Genomic DNA, 23,580 nt, shown 5'->3' on the forward strand with positions numbered 1-23,580 from the left:
GATTCTAAGAGGTTTGGTAGGAAACAGCTAGCAGTAGAAGCTGGGGAATTCAAACTCATCTAGTCTGTACTGCTCTAGGGCCCAGAATGGGGTGAGGGAGGGAGCAGGACTCCTCTCCCTAGAAAATAAATCTATTGTTGCTCTTCCACGCTTACTTGGTCAAGTGTTGTCTGCGAGACAGAGTAGTCCTCTATGTGGAGGCGCTTCTTGCTCTGGGAGAGGATGCTGAAGATCCTGGCCAGGGACGACAGCGAGGACGGGAGCTGGTACTGCAGCATGTTCCGATGCTTCTCCTTCAGGACGCTGCCCGGGAAGGCCAGCCCGAAGAACTCCTGGACGGGCTTCAGGTCCGGGTTGGACCCTGCTATGCGGACAACTATCGTATACCCATCTCCAAACCTGAGAGCAGAAAAGCAAAGTCCAATGGAGGATCTTCCGGAAACTTATCAAAAGAAGAATTAAAACGAGAGGTCCCTGACAGACCCAGAGTAAGAATCAGAGAGAAGGAACTAGTTGCCACTTACTAAGGACCTGCTCTAGGTGGGGTGCCATGCTGAGGGCCTTAGACACATGGCTTCACTTCATCCTCACCTGCACCTCGAAGCCTGACAGATGAGACACTGGCGCCTGGGAGGTAGTCACTCCATTTTCTCCTCCCCCCCCCCCCCCCGCCCACCACCCCATACAGTGGTAGGGCCGGGAATTCATCTGTTTTTGACTCCAACTCTCTGCTCTTGCCAGACTGGCATGTAGACATTTCTCCCTTCCATCTATGATAACAAAGCTGGAAGGGGAATATCCCTTAGGAAACCGACTCTCAGGGAGCTTAAGTAACTTGCCCAAAGCACACAACCAGGAAAGGTGAAGACAGGATGCAGCTCTGTTGGACTTCAAAGCCCTCATTCTTCCCACTACACCATTTTGCTCCATTTGTTTCCCTTTAGTTTAGAGCCACCATTTAAAACACTAACACAAAAGAAAAATAAATACAAGCTTTCTCAGCAGGCGCTACCCCAAAGAACTGATCTTTGTTACCTATTTTTCAGATGTTGGACGCTACCGAGACACCTGAACTTGCCATTGACCATGATTGCCATCCTCGTGCAAAGAGCTTCGCATTCCTCCATGCTGTGGGAAAACAGAACCAGGTTTCAGCTTAGAGTGATGTGCCTCTACCCATGCGAACATCACCACGACATCTGGCATTTCAAGAAATGTTCCCAGTGACTGCACTGGGACTTGTTACAAATACACACGAAGACGTAGGAATAACCCTTTTCCTGCAGTGCTCTGTTCAATTGTGGAAACGCTAGAAACAACCCAAATGTCTACAAAAAACAGAACCATTAAATTGGACTACTCTCCAGCTATAAGAAATGACTTGGAATAATATTCACAATATATTGTTGAATGAGAAAGAGCAGTATTACACTGAGCTTGCATTTTTGTTTATCAATCACCCACACAGGCACGCACACTTTGTACATAGGTTTGCGTAAGGAAACAGCAAAGATATATTATCGCCCAATGATAGTAACAGTTATCTAACAAGTGATGCGATAACTGTTTTTGTCGTTGCCTGTCTGTATTTTCTAATTTTTACACAGTGGTCATTTATGTCAATTGGAATTTTTAAAATCACACAATGGAGAAGCCAGGCCAGGCCTTCGCTACGGACCTATGAGAGGTGAGCACCACCGATCTCCCCTCCTTGATGATGCTGAGGGCACAGTTCCACAGGAATCGCCGGGCCTTGGGGTCCATGCCTGTGGTCGGTTCGTCCTGTAATTAGAATAAAATAAATCCTATTATTTTATCCTAATAAAATAAACATCAAGGACAGATTTGGTTGTAGACGCAGAAGCATCTCTGAAATAGCCTAAATTTTAACTCAACCATTCCAGTTACTTATGGGTGGGCCAAAGAACCAGACCGTACATACAAGAACCAGGTCGTTTTTATAAATGTCTCCCTGAAGGAGGAAGCTCCACCTAAATTTAAGATTATTTTTTTAGAGAGAGAAGAAGGGAGAGAGAAAGAGACATGGATATGAGAGTGGACGCCTACTGCACGCGTCTCACAGGGGATCCCGCTGCAACCTGGGCATGTGCCCTGACCAGGCATCATGCTGTGCAACCTTTTGGTGCACAGGACAATGCACAACCAACTGAGCCAGACCGGCCAGGGCTCCCCTTAAATTGGTATGAAATTAAATTCCTCCAAATAAACAGACATGGGAGGAAAGAGCCATTTAGTTTCCATCATCTTTTCATGACTGACAAATATATAGTAAAATTTTTTTGTCTGAAATCTCTACTGAAGTCAGTGTAAGGTTTTGGTAAATGAAATTCCTTCTCTCCTCTTTTTCTTCTAGCTCACTCCAGCTTAGCCCACGTTATTGGACTTGCTAGTCGTCGAGAAACCAATTTCAGGTCCAAATGCCTGGATAACATTAAAGCCTCAACCCAGGCCTCTTCCTGCAATAACTTCAACGCTCTTCTCCGTAGAAGATAAAGGGCCCAGGGCCACTGTCCCATCTAGTCTCCTGTTTCCCATGTGTCTGCATGTAGGGAATGAAGGCCCAGGTGCTAGTTGGGGGACTTGAAGCTGTGCCCACACTCTCCATTCTCAGGGGATGAACACATAGTTGGTAAAAAAAAAAAAAAAAAAAAAAAAAAAAAAAGAATGTTCCAGCGAAAAGTCAGATCACACAGGCAGCCCCAGCCACACTTGTCAGGGCTCTCTGTGCCCCAGAAACAGGCCCTGGAGCATCTCTCTTGGGGAGCATCGGAGGGCCTGGCAGAGGATGGAACGATGGGGCTCCCCTCTGCTTCCCTGAGGCCGCTCTGCTGTTCCTGGTCAGGGGAGGGGAGCTTGTCACTGGTAAGCCGGTCAGGCAACATCCCTGGACATACAGGGGTTGAGAAAAGGGATGTTTCCGTTCGGGACAGAATAGTTTTCCATCGAGTCACACTCACCAGAAACACCACAGGAGGCCCACCGATCAGAGCCATGGCTGTGGAGAGCTTGCGCTTGTTGCCGCCACTGTAGTTGCCGGCATACTTTTCTCCGTACTTCACCAGGCCCAGCTTCCGAATCGCCCACTCACCGACCTGAGCAATAAAAAGCTGCTTGACATCTGTCTGGTTTGGTAACTACCATGTTTGCTTCCACTTCACTGAGTAAGACCAGATTCTACCATCATGATCTGCCACAGAGCCTACAACAGGGAGGAGGGCACTTCCTCCATGCCCTCCAGCATGGGCCTGCCCACAGCTCCCCACCCCCCATCCCTACCCTCACCCCATCCACCCTGCCACCGCAGATTCCCACCCTGAAAGCTGGGGCAAAGAGCCAGCACTGCGTCCAGGAAGAAAGACAGCATGAAGCTGAGGGTCATGTGTAAGTCAAACCCACACGGTATATTGTCAGGATGCTGCCCACAGTACCTTGCCAACTTCCTTCTCTGGGACTCCTCTCAAGAGGGCAAAGAACTCCACGTGCTCTCTCCCAGTCATCAGCTCTGTGATGGCATCGAACTGCGGGCAGTAGCCCATGTTTTGATGTACTTCGTGGATGTTTGATAAGATACTGCAAAGGAGAACAAAACTGGTCAGGTTTGGGGCATTTGGAGATACACTGGTCAGACGATCCTGCCTAATGTTCCTATAAAGTACGCTTGTGTGTGACAGAAATACCAGTGAGCACACCTGCTGTAGGAACAGCCTTTCTGCCCCCAGGATGACAGCCCCTCCTGGCAGTCAGGGTTCCTGCCTCCATCCCGCCCAATCCTTGCACCCGGCTCCCCAATAATCTGTAGGCTCGGTCCCATTTTAGAATTCCCGAATCCAATCCAACCACGGTGCCAACTGTATGACCAATAACCTAGTCACACGCACTTCCATCCCAGACTTGACTCTGTGGTCCAGTCCTCTGTACCAAGCGCCTTGTTCCTCCAGAGTCTCCTTCATTCAGACCCAGAGGAGTCCCAGCAACTCTGGGTGTGACCTCCCTCCGCACTCTGCTGCCCATACATAACTCGGCTACAGCATGCCCCAACCCCTTGGTCCTGTTCAATATCCAACCAAGGCACCCTCCTGGTTGGTCAGGTGACAGGAAAAAATACACCTGCAGACACACTGTGACATACATTGGAGGGCTGGCAGTGAGGCACTATCAAGCCAATCTCGGGTTAAGAATCCGTGACGTGGGAGAAACTGTGTCCACATCCAATCTGACAGCTGCACTTCAGCCTCCAGGCAGCCCCTGAGCGTACCCTTTCGGCAGCCTTCATTCCTCTCTGCACATAATTAGGACTCCCAGATCCACCCTTTTTCAGAACGATGACTGAGGCGCCCATGGACACTCCCTGGCGCCCACAGCTACACTGCCCGAGCCAGCTCTTCCAACCAGTCCCTGTGATCGCCCTTAGTGTGGGCCACTCATCCCCGTCACTGTTATACGCCCCAGGAGCCCGGTGCTAGGAACACGCCCAGGGGAATAGGTGTGCAGCCTTACGGCTGCTATTCTAGAATCCTCTTCTCTTTAAACCTCCTTCACTCTACTACTGAAAAACCTCTTAGAGACAGAGGAGGAGGTGCATAAGTACATTAAGTTCTTTTTTCTTCTCAATTTTATTGGCCAGTAGCCCCTGTCCATTATTTTCAACTTGTGAGTCATCGCCCATTAGTTGCTTGAGAAATGAACTTACTGGGTCACAACCAGCATTTTTTAATGACATGGTAGAGAGAAGAGTAAGAATTATCAGAGTGTACTGTGAGTAGTAACAGTAGGTATTGTTTTACGAACCTTTATTATGTGCGTGTTTATGCCTTTGTATTTACTGGGTTTAGGTGTAAGATGTATTTGCTAGTATGGATCATGGTCAGAAAAGGTCAAAAGCCACTGCCCTGTACCATATACAAAGCCTAGAGGAGCCCCACGTATCTCGAGTCCTCCAGGTGACATGGTCTCTGGGCTTCTGAGGTGGAGCTGTACTCCCACTGATCAGACTGCCCAGTGACCGGCACATTCTCAGGTGACAGCCTGACAGTGGCCCCAAAAACTAAGACAACTGTTAGCGAGGGCAAGTGCATACCCTTTTGCCTTGTAGGGATTTTCCCTGAGGAAACAACCATAGATGAGTACAAGGACATACTTCCAGAGTGAAAAGCAGAAACTAATAAATGTCCAACCATAAGAAATCCATTAAATAAAATTCTACATCTTAGAATATGTAACCCTTTGGGAAGCAGTTATAATATGCTTATTAACAATGAAAACTAACTTTAAAACTCTAGATACAGTATGATTCAAGTTTATAGTCCATTTATATGTATATATACAAAAGCCTACGTGTTACAACCAATCGACCAAACAACTGGTCGCTATGACGCACACTGACCACCAGGGGGCAGATGCTCAATGCAAGAGCCAATCTCCTCTAGCAGGCCTACCTCCCGTGGTCCTTCCCCCGCCCTGATCGGCCGATCACCAGCCAGGCCGAGGGACCCCACCCATGCACGAATTCGTGCACCAGGCTTCTAGTGTATATAAAAAATAGATTTGAGGTGATGGGAATGTTCTAAGCCTGGATTGTGTGATGGTTGCAAAAATCTGCAAATTTACTAAGAACCATGAGTTGTGCTCTTAAAACAAGTAAGCGGTATGATATGGACACTGCACCTGAATAAAGCTGTTAAAGAACAATGAGACGGAAAGGAGAGACAGAGGGATTATCTCTAGGGAGTGGGACTAGGCATGACTCTGAGTTTCTTCTTTACACTTGACTGTATTCCACCATTTTTATAAACTCTATCTATATAGTATTGTTGTGACCATAAAAACCCACACAGGACGTATTTAACTAAGTAATAAAAGTCTTTGGAGCAAAACGCAGACCGGTTCTTTCCTCACCTATTTTTGTTAAGGAAAGCATCTCCTCTGGTAACAGTGCTATCTCCAGTTAACATCTTGAAAGTTGACGTCTTCCCAGCCCCATTAACTCCCAGGAGCCCGAAGCACTGAAAAAGATTAGGTAAACTGCATAACGAATTATGGACACTCTAAATCCAAGTGACCATTACGAAATACGGCCCCCTCAGCTTAGCTTTCATATAGCATGACCCCACCATTCTCAAATTTCAATGAAGAGTCTAATATTTTCTTTGTCTTAAGAAATCACATGGTCACTTAAACAGGTATTTTATAACGGAATCATTTTACTAGTAAGTGTGGGCATATTCTGTAATATTATCTGAGTCCTTAGGTTGAGGCCAAAGTTACTGAGTGAAAAACAGTCATGAAAGCCCACTAGTCAAATTTCACTAATCTGGCTAAAGGGCATAAAAGAACACAAACATGAGTGAAACAAAGAAAATATAATTTCAAAAAATCTCTTTGAATTTCATCATCATCTTGAACAGATCACAAAATCACATGTTGGGCATGCATGTTTTTCTTAAACTGCCTGAGATAATCCAAAAACATTCTCTTTTGGCATATGGGGTCCTCATCCCCTCAATGACTGATTGCTTCACAGAGACACAAAGTGAGAAGAAGCTTTTAAAAGCCACTTTGACCCCTTTGGGGAACTTATACTCTGTTAAAATACTGACGGTATTAACAGGGACAAATACAATGCAGAGAAAGTGCCTGTACCTCGCCAGGAGGAATGCCAACACAAATCCTGTCGACAGCAGGCTTCCTCTTCCTTCTATACACCTGCAAACAAAATGCAAAAGGTCATGAGCCACAGTGATTCACAGCGATCCCAGGCAGCTATGGAAGGGGGAACGGCACATCACGAGATAAAGTCACCGATGAGACTATGTCACATAGAAGATGTGCTAAGAGCCTTGGTCTTTGGTCTGTCTGGCTTCTGAATGACTCTAAAGCTCAAAATACAAGTGAAGTTCTTTTTATTTTTAATCTAATATTTGTAATCAACCTTTTACAAAACATATTGGTCATTAGTGTCTACATAATACTTCATTTACTTAATATACAAAGAAATTACACATTTTTAAAAATTAAATTCTACAGCGTAAAAAAAATCTGTAATAGCAACACTGCAAATATTGTACATAATAAAAAAAAAAAGTGGACTTTGGGGACTGTAGCACCTAGAGAGGGTGAAACAGACCCTCCTCCTAAGCAATGGAGACAGAACAGCTTTGTAGACCATGAAACTCAAATCAACCATTCAGTCTCCCTACTTAGCTTTGACTAGGTACACAACATTAGTACGTTTTAGTAATTAATGCATGAATAAGTGTGAAAAATAAATACACTCAAGAATGAGAATGCACATTACAAAGGTATTCTCTAATGCAGAAGGCCCCATGGTGTGTTTTAAATAAAGTTAAGTTGACAGAAGCTGGGTATAGATGCGCATTTTGAGAACATGCTCCTTTTACTAAGCATGTCACCAAGAAGCTAGTTTCCCGCATTAAAGCTGAAACCGTTACAGACAAGCTGTCACAGCCTGCATTCACTGCCTCACCTTGGTCAGCTCCTTGATTTCCAAGATGTCATTCTGGCCTCCCCCATCGAGAATCCTCTGCCTTTCCCGCCTGACGTCTTCGTCCTCGTCATTCAGAGGGGGAAGCTTTGCATTCACAGGTCTTAGGGGGGAGAGTTGAGAAAAGTCAACCTTTCCAGTGATTTTTCAAGAGAAAGGTCATTTCTAAAGCAGTCCTACAAGATCTACTCTCCAGTTCCCAGGACTGGCAGTGTTGGGGGCTCGGGTGTCCACTTTAGGAACACAGTTTGATCATCTGCTCTGAGTTCAATTCAATCCAAACGGCACTGACAAGTATTTCCCGGTGCTTCTTCTCTGTGACCCTCAAACGGGGGCTCCGAGAGTTCTGAGGAAAAGCTCACCTGGGCCGGATGAAGAATCTGTACTGGATCAGAACAGTGATGAGGAAGAACACCGCCCCCTCCACGGCCATGGCGAAGAGGTTTCGTCCCACCAAGTCCCACGAGAGTGGCGAGACGAAGCGGTTCTCCCCTGGTAGACACAACGCAGAGATCCAGTCAGAATGGAAGCACCAGAGACCACGGCCCTTCCTCAAATTCACCCCTCGTCCTGGGAACACCAATGGGTGTCCCCCGTGACAAGGAGAAAATACATAAGGGAGTGACCACTGTCCACGCCTGATTTAGGGGAAGTCTGGGAGAAACATTCTGCGATTCAGTACCGATCAAAGTTTCAGAGCAAAACGTGTATTAGATCTGTAGCATCATCTAAGACATGTAATGTCTCTTTTTTAACGAGATGCCAAAATCCTTTGTAAGAAGGCAACAATCCAGGGTAATTTTCACCATCAGTATTTTAACAGATTATAAGTTCCCCAATGAAAGATTAGAGAGCACTTTAGAAAGATGCCCCCTCTCAGTAGCATGTAATGTAGCCTAGTGACTCAATCAAATCACCTGGTTTTATATAAATATTGCTTTAAATTCCTTATACATCTCTTTTGTACCTCCAAATTGGAAAAAAAAAAAAAGTCTCTGTCCTAAATAATATGACCCATCTAACTGACAGAAGCCAGTGGATAAAGAATAGTGATGTAGCCACAGGACAAATACTTCTAAAGACCATAAGGTAGAAAGAGCTGCAGTAATTCCCTTTGTATAGACTACGTGAAAGATAATGTATGGCCACAGCCCCAGACCCATGCGTGTCCTAATGAGCCTGAGTTTGCATCTTTCCTTGGGATTCGCTGCCTGTGTGCCACATTCTCAAGGCTCTGGTTTGACTTTCGCAGTGACTTTGACAATCCCAACCAGTGGCATCAGGCACTGGATTCAAGCTAAAGGCAGTCTTCTCCCTCCCTCTGGAATAGCCCTCTCACTTCTCAGGCACAAACGCTCCTGTCACAAGACCCATGCCACAACCAGCTGTGTTGTTTCCAGCCCTGTCAGTCGAGGGGAGTCCTGTGCCCCGTCACCAGCCTCGTTCCGAAACAAAGGCCAGAGTCGCAAGGCGCGTGCATGCCGCCACCTCTAATAAAGGCCTCTGACTACTGCTGGCACTCACCGAACCTTTCCAGGGCATCAGCCATGGCCTGGTTTTTCACCATGTCAATGAGCCCCCGTCCCAGGCAGAAGTGCGGGAAGATCAAGAACACAGACTTCAGGATATCATTGATGTTATTCAGCTTCTAAAAAAAAATAAAATAAGACAGAGGGAGACTGAGTGTCATTGGTGGTTTAAGCTAAAAGCGTATCAAGGTCAGAGGTATGAGCGTGGAGAAGACATCTGGTTCCCTGAGGTCGAGCTGAGCCTTTGATTTCAGATCCCGGTAACTAGCAGCAGCCGCAGCTGATGATATGCAACTTAATAAAACCTTTGCTCTCTAGAAAATTTGGAATGATCCTATGAGTATGGAGAAATATAAGCAAAGTTGGGAAACATGGTTGTGTTTCATCAGAAGCAAATCCACCAAAATATTTGCTTAGCATTTTAAAAGCCAACTGCTCATGTCTGGATCAAGAGTTCAGTTCCCGGATTTTGTGGTCATTTAAACAATTCTTCTTGAACACATCGAGCCAGCACTAGCCAGCTATCAAACAACTGAGTACGTTGCTATGTGCTGAATGCATGTGCTAGGGCCCAGGGGAGGCCAAGGTCAGTAAGAAATAGTCCTTGTTCTGAGGAAGAGTGACAGGAAACAGGAAATTACTACATAGTTGGGTATGTGTTGTATGGAGCATGAACTGAGGGCTCTGGGAGCACCTCCCATCGGGCAGGAAAAGAAAGCTCCACATCGGAGCTCAAGCAGGACGAGTCAGTCAGATGCTAGGGGCCCCTGGGACAGAGGAAGGGATTTTAAGCCAGGCCCACAGGGTTTTAGGAGCAACTCAGCTGCGACTGCAGCCTCTTGGGGAAGAGGATGTACCTCTGGAAGGTCCGATGTGCCAAGTTCAGGTGTTTGGACCAAGGGGTGGACCAAGGGGACGACAGGAATGGACAGGGACCCTTCTTTACGGGATCTGTAACTGGAAGACCTGACACGGTAACCAGTCGAATGTGGGAAATAAACAAAAGCAAAGCACATAAGATGACTCAAATGTCGCCAGCTCGGGGGACTGGGTGGATGGCAACGCCACCCAGTGTGACAGGAAAAGGCAGAGAAGCAGTAGGTTCTAGGGGGAAAGATAATCAGGACATGTCAAGCCTGGGGTATCTGTAAATTATGGAGATGGAGCTCTGCCCCAGGCAAGTGAGAATGCAAGACTAGAGTTCCAGGGAGTCTTCGGGGCTAAAGGCACAGAATTGAGAGAGAACAACACACAGCACCGAGAGAGATGCTGGTAAGAGCCTCCGGAAGGAATGGCGCCAGCCAGAGACGGCACCGGAAGTGGAAAGGAAAGACGGAAGGTGAAAAAAGATGGGAAAAGCAACATGTAGGCAGAAAGGAGTATACAAGAACTTGTCGAAGGAAACGGACAGGTTTGATGAGAGAAATATAAGGAAAAGCAAGCCGAGGAAGAGAGAACCGGATACAGGACAGAGCGGTGGGTGGTGTGATACCACCGACGTGTGGAGTGGGATCATGATTAAACACTGTCCCGGCTCCCGGAGATGCTCAGCCCAGCGCAGCTGCTCTCCCTGCAGAACTCACGTTGTCGGTGAAGAGCTCCAGCACGAAGGTGGCCACGCTGCCGTTGATCCCGATGAAGAGGTTCACGCTGGTGAGGACCACGTAGGCGGTGCTGGGGATCTTGAACACGAAGGAGGCGGGGTACATGAGCGGTGTGATCGACCACCTGGGGAGGCACAGAGACAAATGTCCACTGTGTGCCCCCGCCTTCCCTCCGACATTGGGCACCGTATACCTCACCCACTGCTGCCGGCTGCCCAGGGCACCTTACCCATACAGCAGGAGCAGGAGGGCTAGCACGGGCAGGTTGGTGGAGGACACGTAGGACTTCTGCTGGAAGCAGATGAAGATGATGATGACCAGCGTGGCCGGGACCACATAGTTGCACTGAAAGCGAAACAAGGAAATCAAGTTCGTCCCCACGTCAAAGATACAGTACATCCCAAGTGTTCACTATCGTCGGACAAGAAAGGGCAGTTAACATACTGGAGAATAACTCTGAATTAATAAAGCCGCCTAAACTACTAATCAATACACTGAACAATACATTGTGACAAGCATTTACCCTTGGCTGATTTTATAAACTGAATGCCCTTGCTGTCTTTCCAAGAGCTGAGCCAAGGTGTCATGCTCAGTAAACTTACTGAACGATGGATCCCCAGTCAGAGTAATTTCAATTTCCCAGGCAGCAAATAAGCTTCCATTCTTCTTCCCAAAGATGACTGTGTCGGCTTCGTCATTAATGCCATGTTACAGTCTTCCCAAGTTCAATCTCATATATAATCTATTTATGAGGTAAGTGCTTCTAATGTGAATGTCAGAATTGCTTCATCACACTGAGAATAATCTTAGAGTCTGTCCTGACAGAGTATCAAGAATTAAAATGCACAAGTAGGGAGCCCTTGAGATCTGGCTTCCCAGCGTATGTCGTGTGAGTTTGACACAAATAAACTCCTATAAAAATTCTCTAGAAAAATAAAAATAATTTTTTAATGCACAAATAAAGACCTGACCACGAGACAATTGTGAGAATTCTTCGCTGGCAGAACAGAGCACCGGGAGGGATATGAGAGCGGGCTTGTCAGCTGTAAGAATTTGCAGCTTCAGACCACAAGGCTCTGCCTCAGTCTCATTCTACTCAATGTGTTTACCAACAACTTAGATGGAGACACGATTAGAGCAAACTTCAGAGGCTCGAAAGCACGGGAGGGACAGATGACACACAGGAAGGGGAGTGACATTCCCGAGTTCAGGACTTGGTCTTTCATCTCTGAAGCTCCTGTGTGTGGTGGAGTCAGACACGCAGTGAGCACTCAGAATGCGTTTACTGAATAAAGTTAATTACTGGACCAAGATAAAAGCAAATGGACACTAAACAAAATGCAGTTTAACAGGGATAAACATAACGTTTGGACTCAAAAACGTCAACTGCATTGGTACAGAGGGAAAGAGGCCCATTTAATAACACCTGTCAACTAGAGATTTCAGTTCACTACCCAACGGCCACCAGGACAGTGCTACTTCCAAAACGCGATGCCCTTGGGTTGTGTAATAAAGTCAGGGATACAGATCAACTCCCTCTAGGCTCATAACCACTCAGACCGCAGCCTGCACACAAGGCTAGTTCTGGGTTTCACTTTTCAAAAGGGACATTAACAATATGGAGCGTGGCCACACAAAGGCAGTCAAATCAAGAATGACAAGTCCGAGAGGCTTGCGCATCATCATCACTCACACGGGTGCTGTGCTTTAGAGATTACAAAATGTGTCCTCGTAGATCATCTTATCTGGGGAAGACTTAGGTTCAGTGAAAGTTGTCTTCTTATCTGAGGGGCTATCCGGTAGGAGAAGCATTACGTGTGCTCTGTATGGCTTACAATTAATGAAACTCAGAGGGAGATCTATTTCAACTCCACTTTCTGAGAACTGGAACTTCTTTGAAGACCTCCATATTGGTCTGAACAAAAGCAATGCATTGTAGCTGGCGTGAAAACGTGTTTGCAATAGATGGATACGCTTCAGGTAAAATGTGCCGAGTTTTCAAATGACAGACAGATTTCCTCGTAAGACAAAGAACACCCTGACTCTGGAGGTTCAACCCTATCAGACAGGTTACAGGCATTGGAGTTTGGACTGGCTTCCCCGTCCATGTCTCTTTGACAAGTTCTGTATTAGGAATTAGGTGGTGGTGATATTAACTGCCATCAGAGCGGACAGATCTCCTTTCCACTGTGGGATGGGCACTGTACTCAATGCTCCTTAAGTACATTGCACTTAATTACAATGCCTCTGTCATTTTCTCTCTCATTCATCTTTAGATGAGCAAGGACATCCTAACGAGAGCCAGGGGCTCTGTCATCCGTGCATGATCCCGCTGGAGATTTACGCACAGTGGCATGGCGGTGCCCTTACCATGTCCCAGACAAAATTGGAGAGCCAGTAGATGACGGGCTTCACCCCACTGATGAACTGCAGGTGCTTCGCCTTGCTGACCCGCTCCTGGATCAGGAACACGACAAAGCTGGCTGGGACGAAGGACATGGCGAAGATAACACAGATGGACACAAGGACATCCACCGATGTGGTCATCCTGAAAAAGAGGCAGTGAGGACATGAGGGGCCACTGATGCAACTGAAGACTCCATCAGGAGGATACATGGACATGGACACACACACACACACACACACACACACACACACACAAACATCTGAGCATAGCCCGGGGAAAAAATAACCTGCTCACCAAATTTTTTTCTTTTCAGGGCTAACAATTATTATTTTCAAGTAAAAAAGAATAAAACAAAGCAAACCAACCCCCGCCCCCAACCTGACAATTCAAATGCAAAACTGATTCCACTGAAGTTACAAAGAGCCAGTGTCATAATGAACTATTAATGGGAGTCAGAGTGGCCTAATGACCTTATAAGAGCAATGAGTTGTGAATTTTCACTCACAAAGGACAAGTATAGATTGAAAATTAAATAAAGCAGAAATGTTAGTGTGAAACCCTTCAAATAACTTCATTTCTGGCTGTAAATAAATTTGAAAACAGTGTGTGGCCTATCAGTCTAACACGATCAGATGCTTATAAGAAGAGTGGCCTTATAAGCTCAATAAACAGGGTTTAATATAAATTATACGTATAAATGTTATATAAGCTTGGTATAAAGATCCCAGTGACATATATTGATACTTTATACAAGTTAAGCAAAAAGTAACTGTGCCATGCCCCTTATACTGGAAAGGGACCCAACACGTGTTGAATATAAACCAAATGCTAAACTTGGCAACTTACATGAACTGTCTCATTTAACACCATCTAGAACCCAGATCTCCACAATTCCAAAGGCTATATACACTTTGCCTAGTGTGTACTGGCTTTAACCTTGCACACTTACACACAACTCAGGAATTAAAAACACAAGCTGATAAAAGCATGTTTCACCAAGTTTAAAACCAGCGAAAGACAGTTGAGGATGGGCTTCTGCTTTTTTTTTATTAAACACTATATTTATGGCGAGTTACAATATTTGGGGGATGTTATTAACAACTTAACTCACATGAATCCACTAAATGTAATGGTTTTTACATAAATGAGTCATTTATCTCTGGCACTTTAATCCCTGCCAGCCAATTCCTAACCTGATCATATTCTGTCCAGAGCCTGGACCAAACCAGACATATCCTAATAAAAGTGTTTCCCCATCTGCTACACACAACCAGCGTCAGGGTTCCTTCCTCTGTTCCTCCATTACCCTCAACACCCTCTCCTGCCCCCACCTGGTCCATGGAGACATAGCTACTTACAGAGCCACTTCCGAGAGCTGCTGCTTGGTGAGATTCAGGGGGTGGTTGAAAGCAGTGATCCCGTACTGGCTGGGGTTCGCCCCCTTCTGCAGGTTGGCCCGCAGAATGGCGTTGTTGATGACATTCAAGAAAGAGCTGATGGCATGCCACCCCTTGTTATTGAACCACACCTGAAATAAAACACAGAGGTACAAGGTAACGCTCCCAAACCCTGTTCTTGGAGGTGGGTGCGCACACACACACACACACACACACACACACGCCTGTAAATTTCAGGAATCCCAGTCACGCACCGAGACAAAACATTATGGACAGAGAATGTGGTGAAGCAGTAAGGGCAACCAGGTATACCAAGCACTGACCGTGTGGCCAGGCACGGGGCCGGCTACCCTCTATGTTTAACTCATTTAATCTTCATCACGGCTTTGAGAGAGCCTGAGTGCTGTCTCCACGGTAGAGGTTAGGAAACTGAGGCTTAGGGAGCACAAGTAATCTGGTCAGGGTCACAATGGTTCACCTGCTGTGTCTGGGGGCAAAGGAAACTCTCTGAATCACTGCATTGCACGTCCTCGCTGGTGAGACTACTAGACGGCTCTCTCTGTCGTGCCTACCCCATCAGTGCGCTCAGGAGCTGAACACAGGGTTACTGTGCATCAAGAAGCTACTGAACAAAGGGCTTTACCTTGACGTTGTTTTTCGTGTCCAGTCCTGTCATGAACCTTCCCAAGCTGCTGAGAAATCGATTCGAAGAGCTGTCCTGTGGACGACAGAACCTGCCTCAGCTCAGACGGCTCGCAGGAGCAGCAGGACAACCTTAGGACGGGCACCGTGACTACCTTGTTCATTAAAATAAAAGCTGAAGCCACCAGAAATCTAAAGCACCGCTGTTGCCATGAGCCATGAGTCTCGAAGGAACCACCGGCAAGGCTTGTGATTCAAAGTCCCAAGACTCCCACGTCTGTCTCTACCTCAGGGGTGGGGAGTCTTCAAAAATGTTCCCCTGGCGTCATCCTAGGGCCCAGGGCTACCCTCGTGGGATCTGGGCCTCAAAACAGAGATACAGTCTCAAGGACTATCCCTGCATCTGTGATCCCAGCGTCCCCCATCGTCTGACCCCCTCAATTCTTTATTAAAAATAGGAAACTCCAGGCACAGAGAAATGAAGTGAATGCTTAGTGAGTCCTAACACCCGTTGAACACTTTCAGATCCTAACTGGTCACTGAGTCCCAGCTCAGTGTTGGCTGGCACAAGACACTAACTACTCAAGACGACTATGTACTCAAGTCTTACACAAGGAGGTGCTCAGTGATCGGATGCCCCTGCCAACTGCTCCCCTGTACCAGCAGCTCTGGGCCCCTTTCTGACATGTCCTGGGAGGGACACCGTACCTTGGCCAGATTCAAGTGTTTCTTTATTTGCCTGATGGCATCGTTAACTTCTTGACTTGGAGGAAGCGCGTGAGAATTGCTAACACCCAGGGAAAAGCCGCCGTACCTGGAAGAACAGCCTGAGGTTAAAACACAGGCAGCACAGGGCACGGGACCCTGGACACCACGTGTTTCCCGCAGGCGAACTGCTTCTTCAAAGCAGGACCAAGAGGAAGTTACTACTGGACTCCTCTAGTAGATTCCGGCAATCTCTTTCCTTACCCTTAGGGTTCCTGCCCAAGTAGGAAGGGTCTGGGCCTGACTATAGACCAGGGGTGGGCAAACTTTTTGACTCGAGGGCCACAATGGGTTCTTAAACTGGACCGGAGGGCCGGAACAAAAGCATGGATGGAGTGTTTGTGTGAACTAATATAAATTCAAAGTAAACATCATTACATAAAAGGGTACGGTCTTTTTTTTTTTAGTTTTATTCATTTCAAATGGGCCGGATCCGGCCCGCGGGCCGTAGTTTGCCCACGGCTGCTATAGACAGAAGCAGCTCCTCCCACCCTGGTGCTCAGGCCTGGACTTGGGTCTCAAGACAAGCAGATGGGCCCGGCCAGTGTGGCTCAGTATTGAGCGTCGACCTATGAATCAGGAGGTCACTGTTCAATTCCTGGCCAGGGCACATGCCTGGGTTGTGGGCTCCATCCCCAGTAGGGGGCCTGCAGAAGGCAGCGAATCAATGATTCTCATCATTAATGTTTCTATCTCTCTCTCCCTCTCCCTTCCTCTCTGAAATCAATAAATATATATTAAAATATTTTTAAATAAAATAATAATAAAAAAGTTGAGCAGATGGGAAGTCAGGACAAGGAGTGAAGACACTGACCGAGAGGCCAGAGGTTTACTATAACGAGCCCAGAGGCCTGGGCTTGTTCCTAGCATGAGGACAACTGGAGGCGCCCCAGTCTGCTCTGTTCACAGTTCTGTGGGGCCTGGCCCTCAGGAAAAAGGCAAGGAGAAGTGGAAAGCAGTGTCAAAGAGCCACCTTGTGGGGCAGCCGCATAAAGTAGCCCATTGTTTATAAGATGTTCAGGAGCTTCAACAACTCTCCCTTCTGTTCTTCCCTGATCCCACCTGTTCCTTCAAATCCCAGAGGGATAGATGGGTTGAAATACAGTGAGAGTATATGGTGTTGATTCATCTTATTTCATCCAAGAGAACCCCTGGGAATCTGATTTGGGGGCAAAGTGTAGCTGGCGTAGGTTTTCCCCTCACAACATGGTGCTTCCTGTTAAATCGCACCAGAAAAAGCCTCCGTGCCTCCTCGAGGAGATCAGTGTGCCCAGCGTTCACATGCATCTGCAGTGGCAGCTGGTGCTGAGCAGCAACACTGAGGGCAACGCCATCCCAAAGCTAACAACTTCCCGGGGCCCACGATTCCTGCATCAGAACCACCCTCCTGACCGACAGGAGGTCTGGGGAAAACACAGGAAGAGGTCAACTCACCTAAACTCGTTCACCCAGATCTTGTTCTTTAAGCTGCAGAGACCAGAGACAAACCAAAAGTCAGTTCAGTGCAACACAGATCCTATTCCTGATGACACAAAAGGAGTCAATCTCTACCTGAGGACACAACGAAGGGACAGAAGTAATCCCAGGATCAAGCTGATGGTGTAGGTTTTTGCCGATGAGAAGAAGCCCTAATCGGCATGTCCATTTTTCCTCCCATTCTTAAAATCTTATGTACATGAAAACCATGCCTTGGATTAAACCAATTCAGAAACCATTACATCTTATAGACAAAGATGTAATCAAACTAGAAACGTCTAAAATTCAAAGTCGTACATCAATTAGGGATGACACAGGGAGAGGTTGTGCCTCTTTGTTGGAAACGCACAGTAGCTGTCATTCAAGCACACCCTTGTCATTTAGAGCCACTGAGAACTCCGAGAGGACCAGCTGACCAAAGCAGTGGGAAGGAGCAGCGGGTCCATCAGGGGAGGGAGCATCCAGCCTGCGGGCCATGGAAGCCCACAGAAGCACTTGGTCTGGCCCTATCAAGGCCCTGACCACCAAGTAGCGGGTCAATTAAAAATGTTTAACCAAATATAACAGGCTCATTTTTAAGTTGATAATTTTGGATGGCCCGTGACTGAATGATGTTATAAACATCCAAATGGCCCTTGGCAGAAAGAAGCTTCCCGCCCCTGAGCTAAGTAGTCAGCGTTAGGCTGCGAGGCCCCAGGAAGCTCCATGGCTCTTCCCCACTCCACGGCCCAGGCTGCCATGCATCCCAACCGTGAGAGGTGTTTATATATATCATTCAGTCCTCACAACAACTCATAAGAGCAGCATTGCTTTCACATTGGACATCAAGTGATGCAGCATCAACATTAAAAGGATAACCAGTTACCATTCGTCAAAGAGCTAGGAGGTGGCAGAATTAGAATTTGAATCCCGATTTATTTTCATTCTGGAACCAGGCAAACTCAATCTATGCTTGGTAAGTTGTCAACCCGGATGTTCATAATACTTCTCATCTTGTCTACTTTGAAAGAGCACTCCAAGCTTCCAAGACAACATCGGGTAAAAATATGATGTCTTCCCCACTACTCGGTCTACTATCTTTAGGTCTTAAATTCCTCTGATCAGTCATGACAGAGCAAGGACTGAGTTTAGCAAAGAATGACCTTTTGGCTATGATCTGCACGTATGTCTTCACCAGGTAATCCGAGATGTTTCTCCCCGTCAGGTTCTGAAGGATGTCCTCCGTGTTCTGCTTTCTCTGTTGTTACAGAAAAACCAAGCACATGTGCTTTTATGGACCAGAATTGAGACAAGAAGCAAATCAAGGACTACATTGACACGTGTCCCTCAGAAACACACCACAAGACCCTGCCCACAATGCCCAGGTACCCCAAGCCAGCCACCAAAGCCGGATTCATTCTACCCCTGACTCTGGCCGTACACTTAAGGCACTCCAAAAAGTTCCCCAGGAAATTATTCTGGAAACCACAGACTGTACAATCTATTCTTCATAGTCACAAAGGTCTTTAGGGAGCAGCATCACTGGCGATGCTTGGTGAGCTCTTTGTTCAGTGGTGTCACACGGATGAATAGATTAGCTATTATTTTAGAAAGACGTAACCGGAACCCGCAACCTGGATGCCTATAGGGCAGCAGACAGTTTTCACAAGCAAGCCTCATCCTGAAGCTGTTCTCAGAAAAAAAATAGATCACAACTGCGTCCCATGATCAGACTCGTAGAGAATGTCAGACTCATAGAGAATGTCAGACTCATAGAGAATGTCAGACTCAACAAGACCCTCAGACAGTGATGGGCCAGCCGCCCTAAGGCCAAGCCGGGGAGAAAGCAGGGCCTGTCCTGTGACACCCCCACTCGGAGAGGGCATCGTGCATCTCCCGTAGCCCATTGGTCCAGAGGGTTGTGTTCTGGTTTTAATGCAAACAAGTCTCTTCCAAATAAAGGAACAGGCTAAGCTCACTCAGATATAGGAATAAGGTGGTTCAAGCTTCCTCCCCTCAAAATTCACATGCTATTCCCTGTGACAAGAACGAAGATCAAGACCGAAAGAGACCCTCCTGCTCTGTCACCCACCCTTCTTCCCCAGCCCACCCTGCACCCCTGCCTGCTCAGTCACACCTGGAGAGGGACTCACCTGTGGAGGAGGCAGCCCCCCGGCCCCCAGGGGACACACGGGCAGCATCTTCTTGATTTTCTCGCTGCTGCACTGGCAGGTGGGTGAGGGGTTTTCCATCGTCCAGTTCCCGTTCTGGAAGAGGTCCATGATGGTCTGGGGAACGGGTGCCATGGTCCACTCCTCCTCTCCCACCAAGCAGGGCACGTCTCTGCACAGGGAGGACAGCAAGGCCAGGTCACCCAGAGGGCCTGGGTTTCCTGTCGCCTCAGGGGCACGGGATCCCTCCAAAGACGTGTAAGCTGTGAGCTCACTTCACAGATATGGACAATGGGATGCAAAGAGGGCCCAGATGCTCATATATGGACTCCAGTTGATCCAATCCACCAGCATTCAGTCACTCACCCACGTGTTCACTCCAAAACACTCAATGAGCATCAACTCTGTGCCAGACACTCTTCTGCATATTTGAGAGTCTGGAGTGAACAAGACAAAGTCCCTGCCTCCATGGAGTTTGTGTTCCCATCGAAGAGTTAGATGATGATTAAATGCCATCTTAAATGGGAAAACATGTAGGAAAGATAAGGGAGCATGACTGGTAGGAAAGGAGTTGCATGAAGAGGTGATCCACTTTGGCCAGAACATAAAGGCTGGGCCAGGGAGAGATTTGGAGGGACAGAATGTGACAACCAGAAGCAGCAGGAAGCGCAGGTGCAAAGGCCCTGAGGTTCCTGTGGAAGGAACAGCAGGAGGACGGTGTGGCTGGAACGTGATGACCTATGAGACAGAGAAGGAGGCAGGAGCCGGATGACACAGGCCTGGGAAGGGGTCTCAGTTTTATGCTCAATGTGCTGATAATCTGTAGACAATGTCAAGATTCACTTTATGTTTCAAAACAAGTAGAGAATTGGGGGGGGGGGGAAGGGGGTAGAAAAGGGGGGGGTGGTTAGAGCGATTGGTACATGGAGAGCTGGGCTGTTCATGCCTGACTTGAGCTCTGAATCACTGCGAGATCATCAACACGTCACCTGCCCTCTCAGGGCTTATTTTCTCCAACAGTAAAATAAAAATATAGAATGACTTGTTTCAATAAGTCACATTTCAACAAGTCATTTCCTATCCCTTCCAGTTCCAAACTTCTACAATTTAAAGCCAGCCACCGACCAAATGAACGGTTCTGTGGACTGCTCTCTAGCTCTCTGTAAGGTGCCCCAGTGGAATGGAGACTTCCATGGAAGCCAGGGCTCCCTCCTGAGTTTCCTTCCTAAAACCTGCACACGAGTGGCTGAGGCCCCAGGGAAGATAAATGCCCCAGGGAAGTGTCCCCGTCAAACGTCCCTCCGTTCCACTACTTTCTACTGACTGCCCCCAACACACGTCCCATGGTGCTGGGCCTCACGGCGGGGAGCCCTCTGATGTCGGGGCCCTGCCTCTCCTGTGCTGTTGGCGAGACCTCAACCCAGAACTGGCTCCCACGAGCTTCCCAGGCTGGCACTGAGTCCACGCTGCTCAGCTGGCAGGTGCTGCCTCCATCCGCCTCTGTCACCATCTCCTCTCATTCTTCTATCTCACCTACAAAACTGTCAAGTGCAATCTCCTCAAAAGAATCATGACATCCAGATAGGATGCCTCTCTGTCCTTCTCCACTTTAGTCATCTTCTTCTTTAGGAGCTGATGATATTGGCTGCTAGGATTTACCACCCATTAAGTATTAACAAACATTTAGTAAATATCCAATTAATAAGAGATAACAGGTACACAATCACTAGAAGCTGCTCTAAAACCCTGTAGGCCCAGGTATCACGCTCACTGCTCTGTAACTGTGACAGGGTCTGTATCTGCCCTTTAAAACCTGGGATTTAAGTTAGCCCTTTCCCAGTATTTCTGCACATTCCCACACTCTCCACAACTCCTCAGTTTGTGGCTAACAACCTTACCTGCAAATTCTACCTGAGCCTGGGAACTTGGAACCACCTCTCCCCTCATTGGGCTCCCAGAAGCTCACCTCTGTCCACAGTCTTTACTCACAACCATCACTGGATGTACCTTCCCCACATACCTACTTCGTCTATGGGTCTTTAAGAGAGTTTATCTATATACCACCTCTTTTTCTTCAAGGATTTTGAAAGAGAATACAATAAAAATAGGCAACTCTAAAAGAAGAAAATGTCAACTTTAGAAAACTCCATCACCTTTTCAGCTGTTAAAGTCAAGAAGCTGATAAGCAAAACTGCAAATTCATTTAGGTACAGGAGGGAGGGAGGAAGGGAAAAGCATTGGAGCAGTAAGTATAAAGTGCTATTTAAATTAAATATTCATTTATAAAGCAGTAAACAAACACCTCTAGTATTTTGCTTTGCAGGATATTAGAATATTCTCCTAGTCTGTTATGTATGTTCCTAGATGGTCTTATTAGATTACTATATCAGCTTTCTAAACATTAGAAACAAAATGGTTCAAAGGGCAAACGATGGTAGTCACAGTGTGGCATACAACGGATAAAATATGCAGTGCATTCGAGACCAAACCAGGCGGCAAGCACAGGAAACCAGAGCGGAGGGTGGCGTAGCTGAAGGGCACTCACGGGATGGGGTTCCCCTCCATACAGCGGGTCCCGAAGCCGGGCTCTCGGGTGAGGGCATTCAGGAGCTCCTGGGTGCCCATGTCCTCGGGAGCGTCGTTACTATGGGAACAGAAGAGGCAGCCAGCTCAGCGATTCATTAAAACCATACATTTGAAGGAGGAAGTTTTTTAAAAACCAATGCTTTATTAAGTAATTCCTGTGTGCCAAGCTCTTAAAACAGCAATGAATAAAACAGAGCCCACCCACAAGGAGCTCAGACTCGAGCCATACACTTGATATCACGGTAACATACAGCACTCCAAAGTGGGGCTTGTGTAAATAAACTGTATGTACAGAGGTGTGCGCGCACATGTATATACACACATACTTATACACATTGACATACATATTTTAGCAAAAAGTAAATGAATTCATTAAGGATCCATATTTCAAAAATACTTCCACAATTACCCAGGAGGTACAGAGAGCCAGGATATTACTGGAGGCGGACTTTACTGGCTGCATGTTTGCACGGACACTGGGATCACACAAACAGTAATGGGCTCAGGTTACAAACACAAAGACAGTCCACACTCCACAACCCTGGGCAATCGGGGTCAGCAGCTGGGAGAGGAAAGAATAAAGTCACCTGCACTAGGCAGGAAGGTGGGGTCACAGAAAGAAAGACCGACTCCCATGTTTACGTATTTTTTCTGTCTTTGTTTTTTTTTTTTTTTAATACAGCGTCTCTTTTACATCACTGAAACAGATCTACTGCTTGACTGCTTCTGAGATCTACCTGTCTACAATTACGAGAGGACTGAAGAAAATCCTTGTGTAAGGAGATGGAGAAATCCCTTGGTCCTTTTGTTTGAAGCACTGGATTGTTACAGAGTAGCTGGTATTTTTGTCCAAAGCACAGACAATAGCTACTATCCATAACTAAAAAGTCTAGGTAGTGAATGCACGCATTGTACTGTGCAAAAAACAAGAGCGTTGACAGCGTCTGGAAGCCCTGTGTTAAACCACAAAATGAAAATCCAGACACAGTATAGCTCGATCCTAGATTATTTTCAAGGGCAGGTCATTTACATAAAACGCATGCCTGTTCCTGACAACAGCAGTAGGAAGAGGAAAGGAGAGCAAATGCGGCAGCAGGGGACCGACTGGCTTATTCCTTCAGCCACAGCCTATTCCACGGTGTCATTCCTGAGCCCACCTCCCCGGGCCCTCCGCAGAGCAGACACCATGGTTTGCTCGAGCTTTCCTCTCTCCTTGGGCGCAGAAGGCAAACACACACCTGACGAATGTGTACTGTTCGTTGTACATCCAGGGCTGAAGTTCCAGGCTGGGGTACTTGCCAAAGGGTGGCACGATCAAGCTGAACACCAGGGCAATGCAGACAAACACAGCTGGCAGGACAATCTATAACCGGGGGGGTGGGGGAGCAGAGGGAAGAGAAACCGTAGAAGACAAGTGTTAGAAAGGCAGCCATGGGACAAGCCTCCCAGACCAGCCGGCACGCAGGCGAGGAGTGCAAGGCCCATGGCCAGACTCCACCGAG

The 23,580-nt window shown here is 47.1% G+C and overlaps 1 protein-coding gene across 1 annotated transcript in view; it reads right to left on the reverse strand.

The window, feature by feature from the left end:
- ABCA1 (ATP binding cassette subfamily A member 1) overlaps positions 1-23,580 on the reverse strand; it is a 114,360-nt gene that overhangs the window by 2,254 nt on the left and 88,526 nt on the right. Inside the window, exons 29-49 of the mRNA XM_081103435.1 lie at positions 23,317-23,441; positions 22,038-22,136; positions 19,475-19,664; positions 18,485-18,579; positions 17,301-17,333; positions 15,810-15,915; positions 15,103-15,177; positions 14,421-14,590; positions 13,026-13,203; positions 10,885-11,000; positions 10,635-10,779; positions 9,047-9,170; positions 7,885-8,014; positions 7,505-7,625; positions 6,661-6,723; positions 5,917-6,023; positions 3,450-3,591; positions 2,979-3,113; positions 1,679-1,782; positions 1,036-1,128; positions 156-399 (exon numbers count right to left, since the gene is read on the reverse strand). Of these exons, the coding sequence (XP_080959561.1) occupies positions 156-399; positions 1,036-1,128; positions 1,679-1,782; positions 2,979-3,113; positions 3,450-3,591; positions 5,917-6,023; positions 6,661-6,723; positions 7,505-7,625; positions 7,885-8,014; positions 9,047-9,170; positions 10,635-10,779; positions 10,885-11,000; positions 13,026-13,203; positions 14,421-14,590; positions 15,103-15,177; positions 15,810-15,915; positions 17,301-17,333; positions 18,485-18,579; positions 19,475-19,664; positions 22,038-22,136; positions 23,317-23,441 (2,595 nt within the window). The remainder of the gene's footprint in view (positions 1-155; positions 400-1,035; positions 1,129-1,678; positions 1,783-2,978; positions 3,114-3,449; positions 3,592-5,916; positions 6,024-6,660; positions 6,724-7,504; positions 7,626-7,884; positions 8,015-9,046; positions 9,171-10,634; positions 10,780-10,884; positions 11,001-13,025; positions 13,204-14,420; positions 14,591-15,102; positions 15,178-15,809; positions 15,916-17,300; positions 17,334-18,484; positions 18,580-19,474; positions 19,665-22,037; positions 22,137-23,316; positions 23,442-23,580) is intronic.

Source organism: Myotis nattereri, assembly GCF_964212035.1.
Source record: "Myotis nattereri genome assembly, chromosome: 12".
NCBI classification, from domain to species: Eukaryota; Metazoa; Chordata; class Mammalia; order Chiroptera; family Vespertilionidae; genus Myotis; species Myotis nattereri.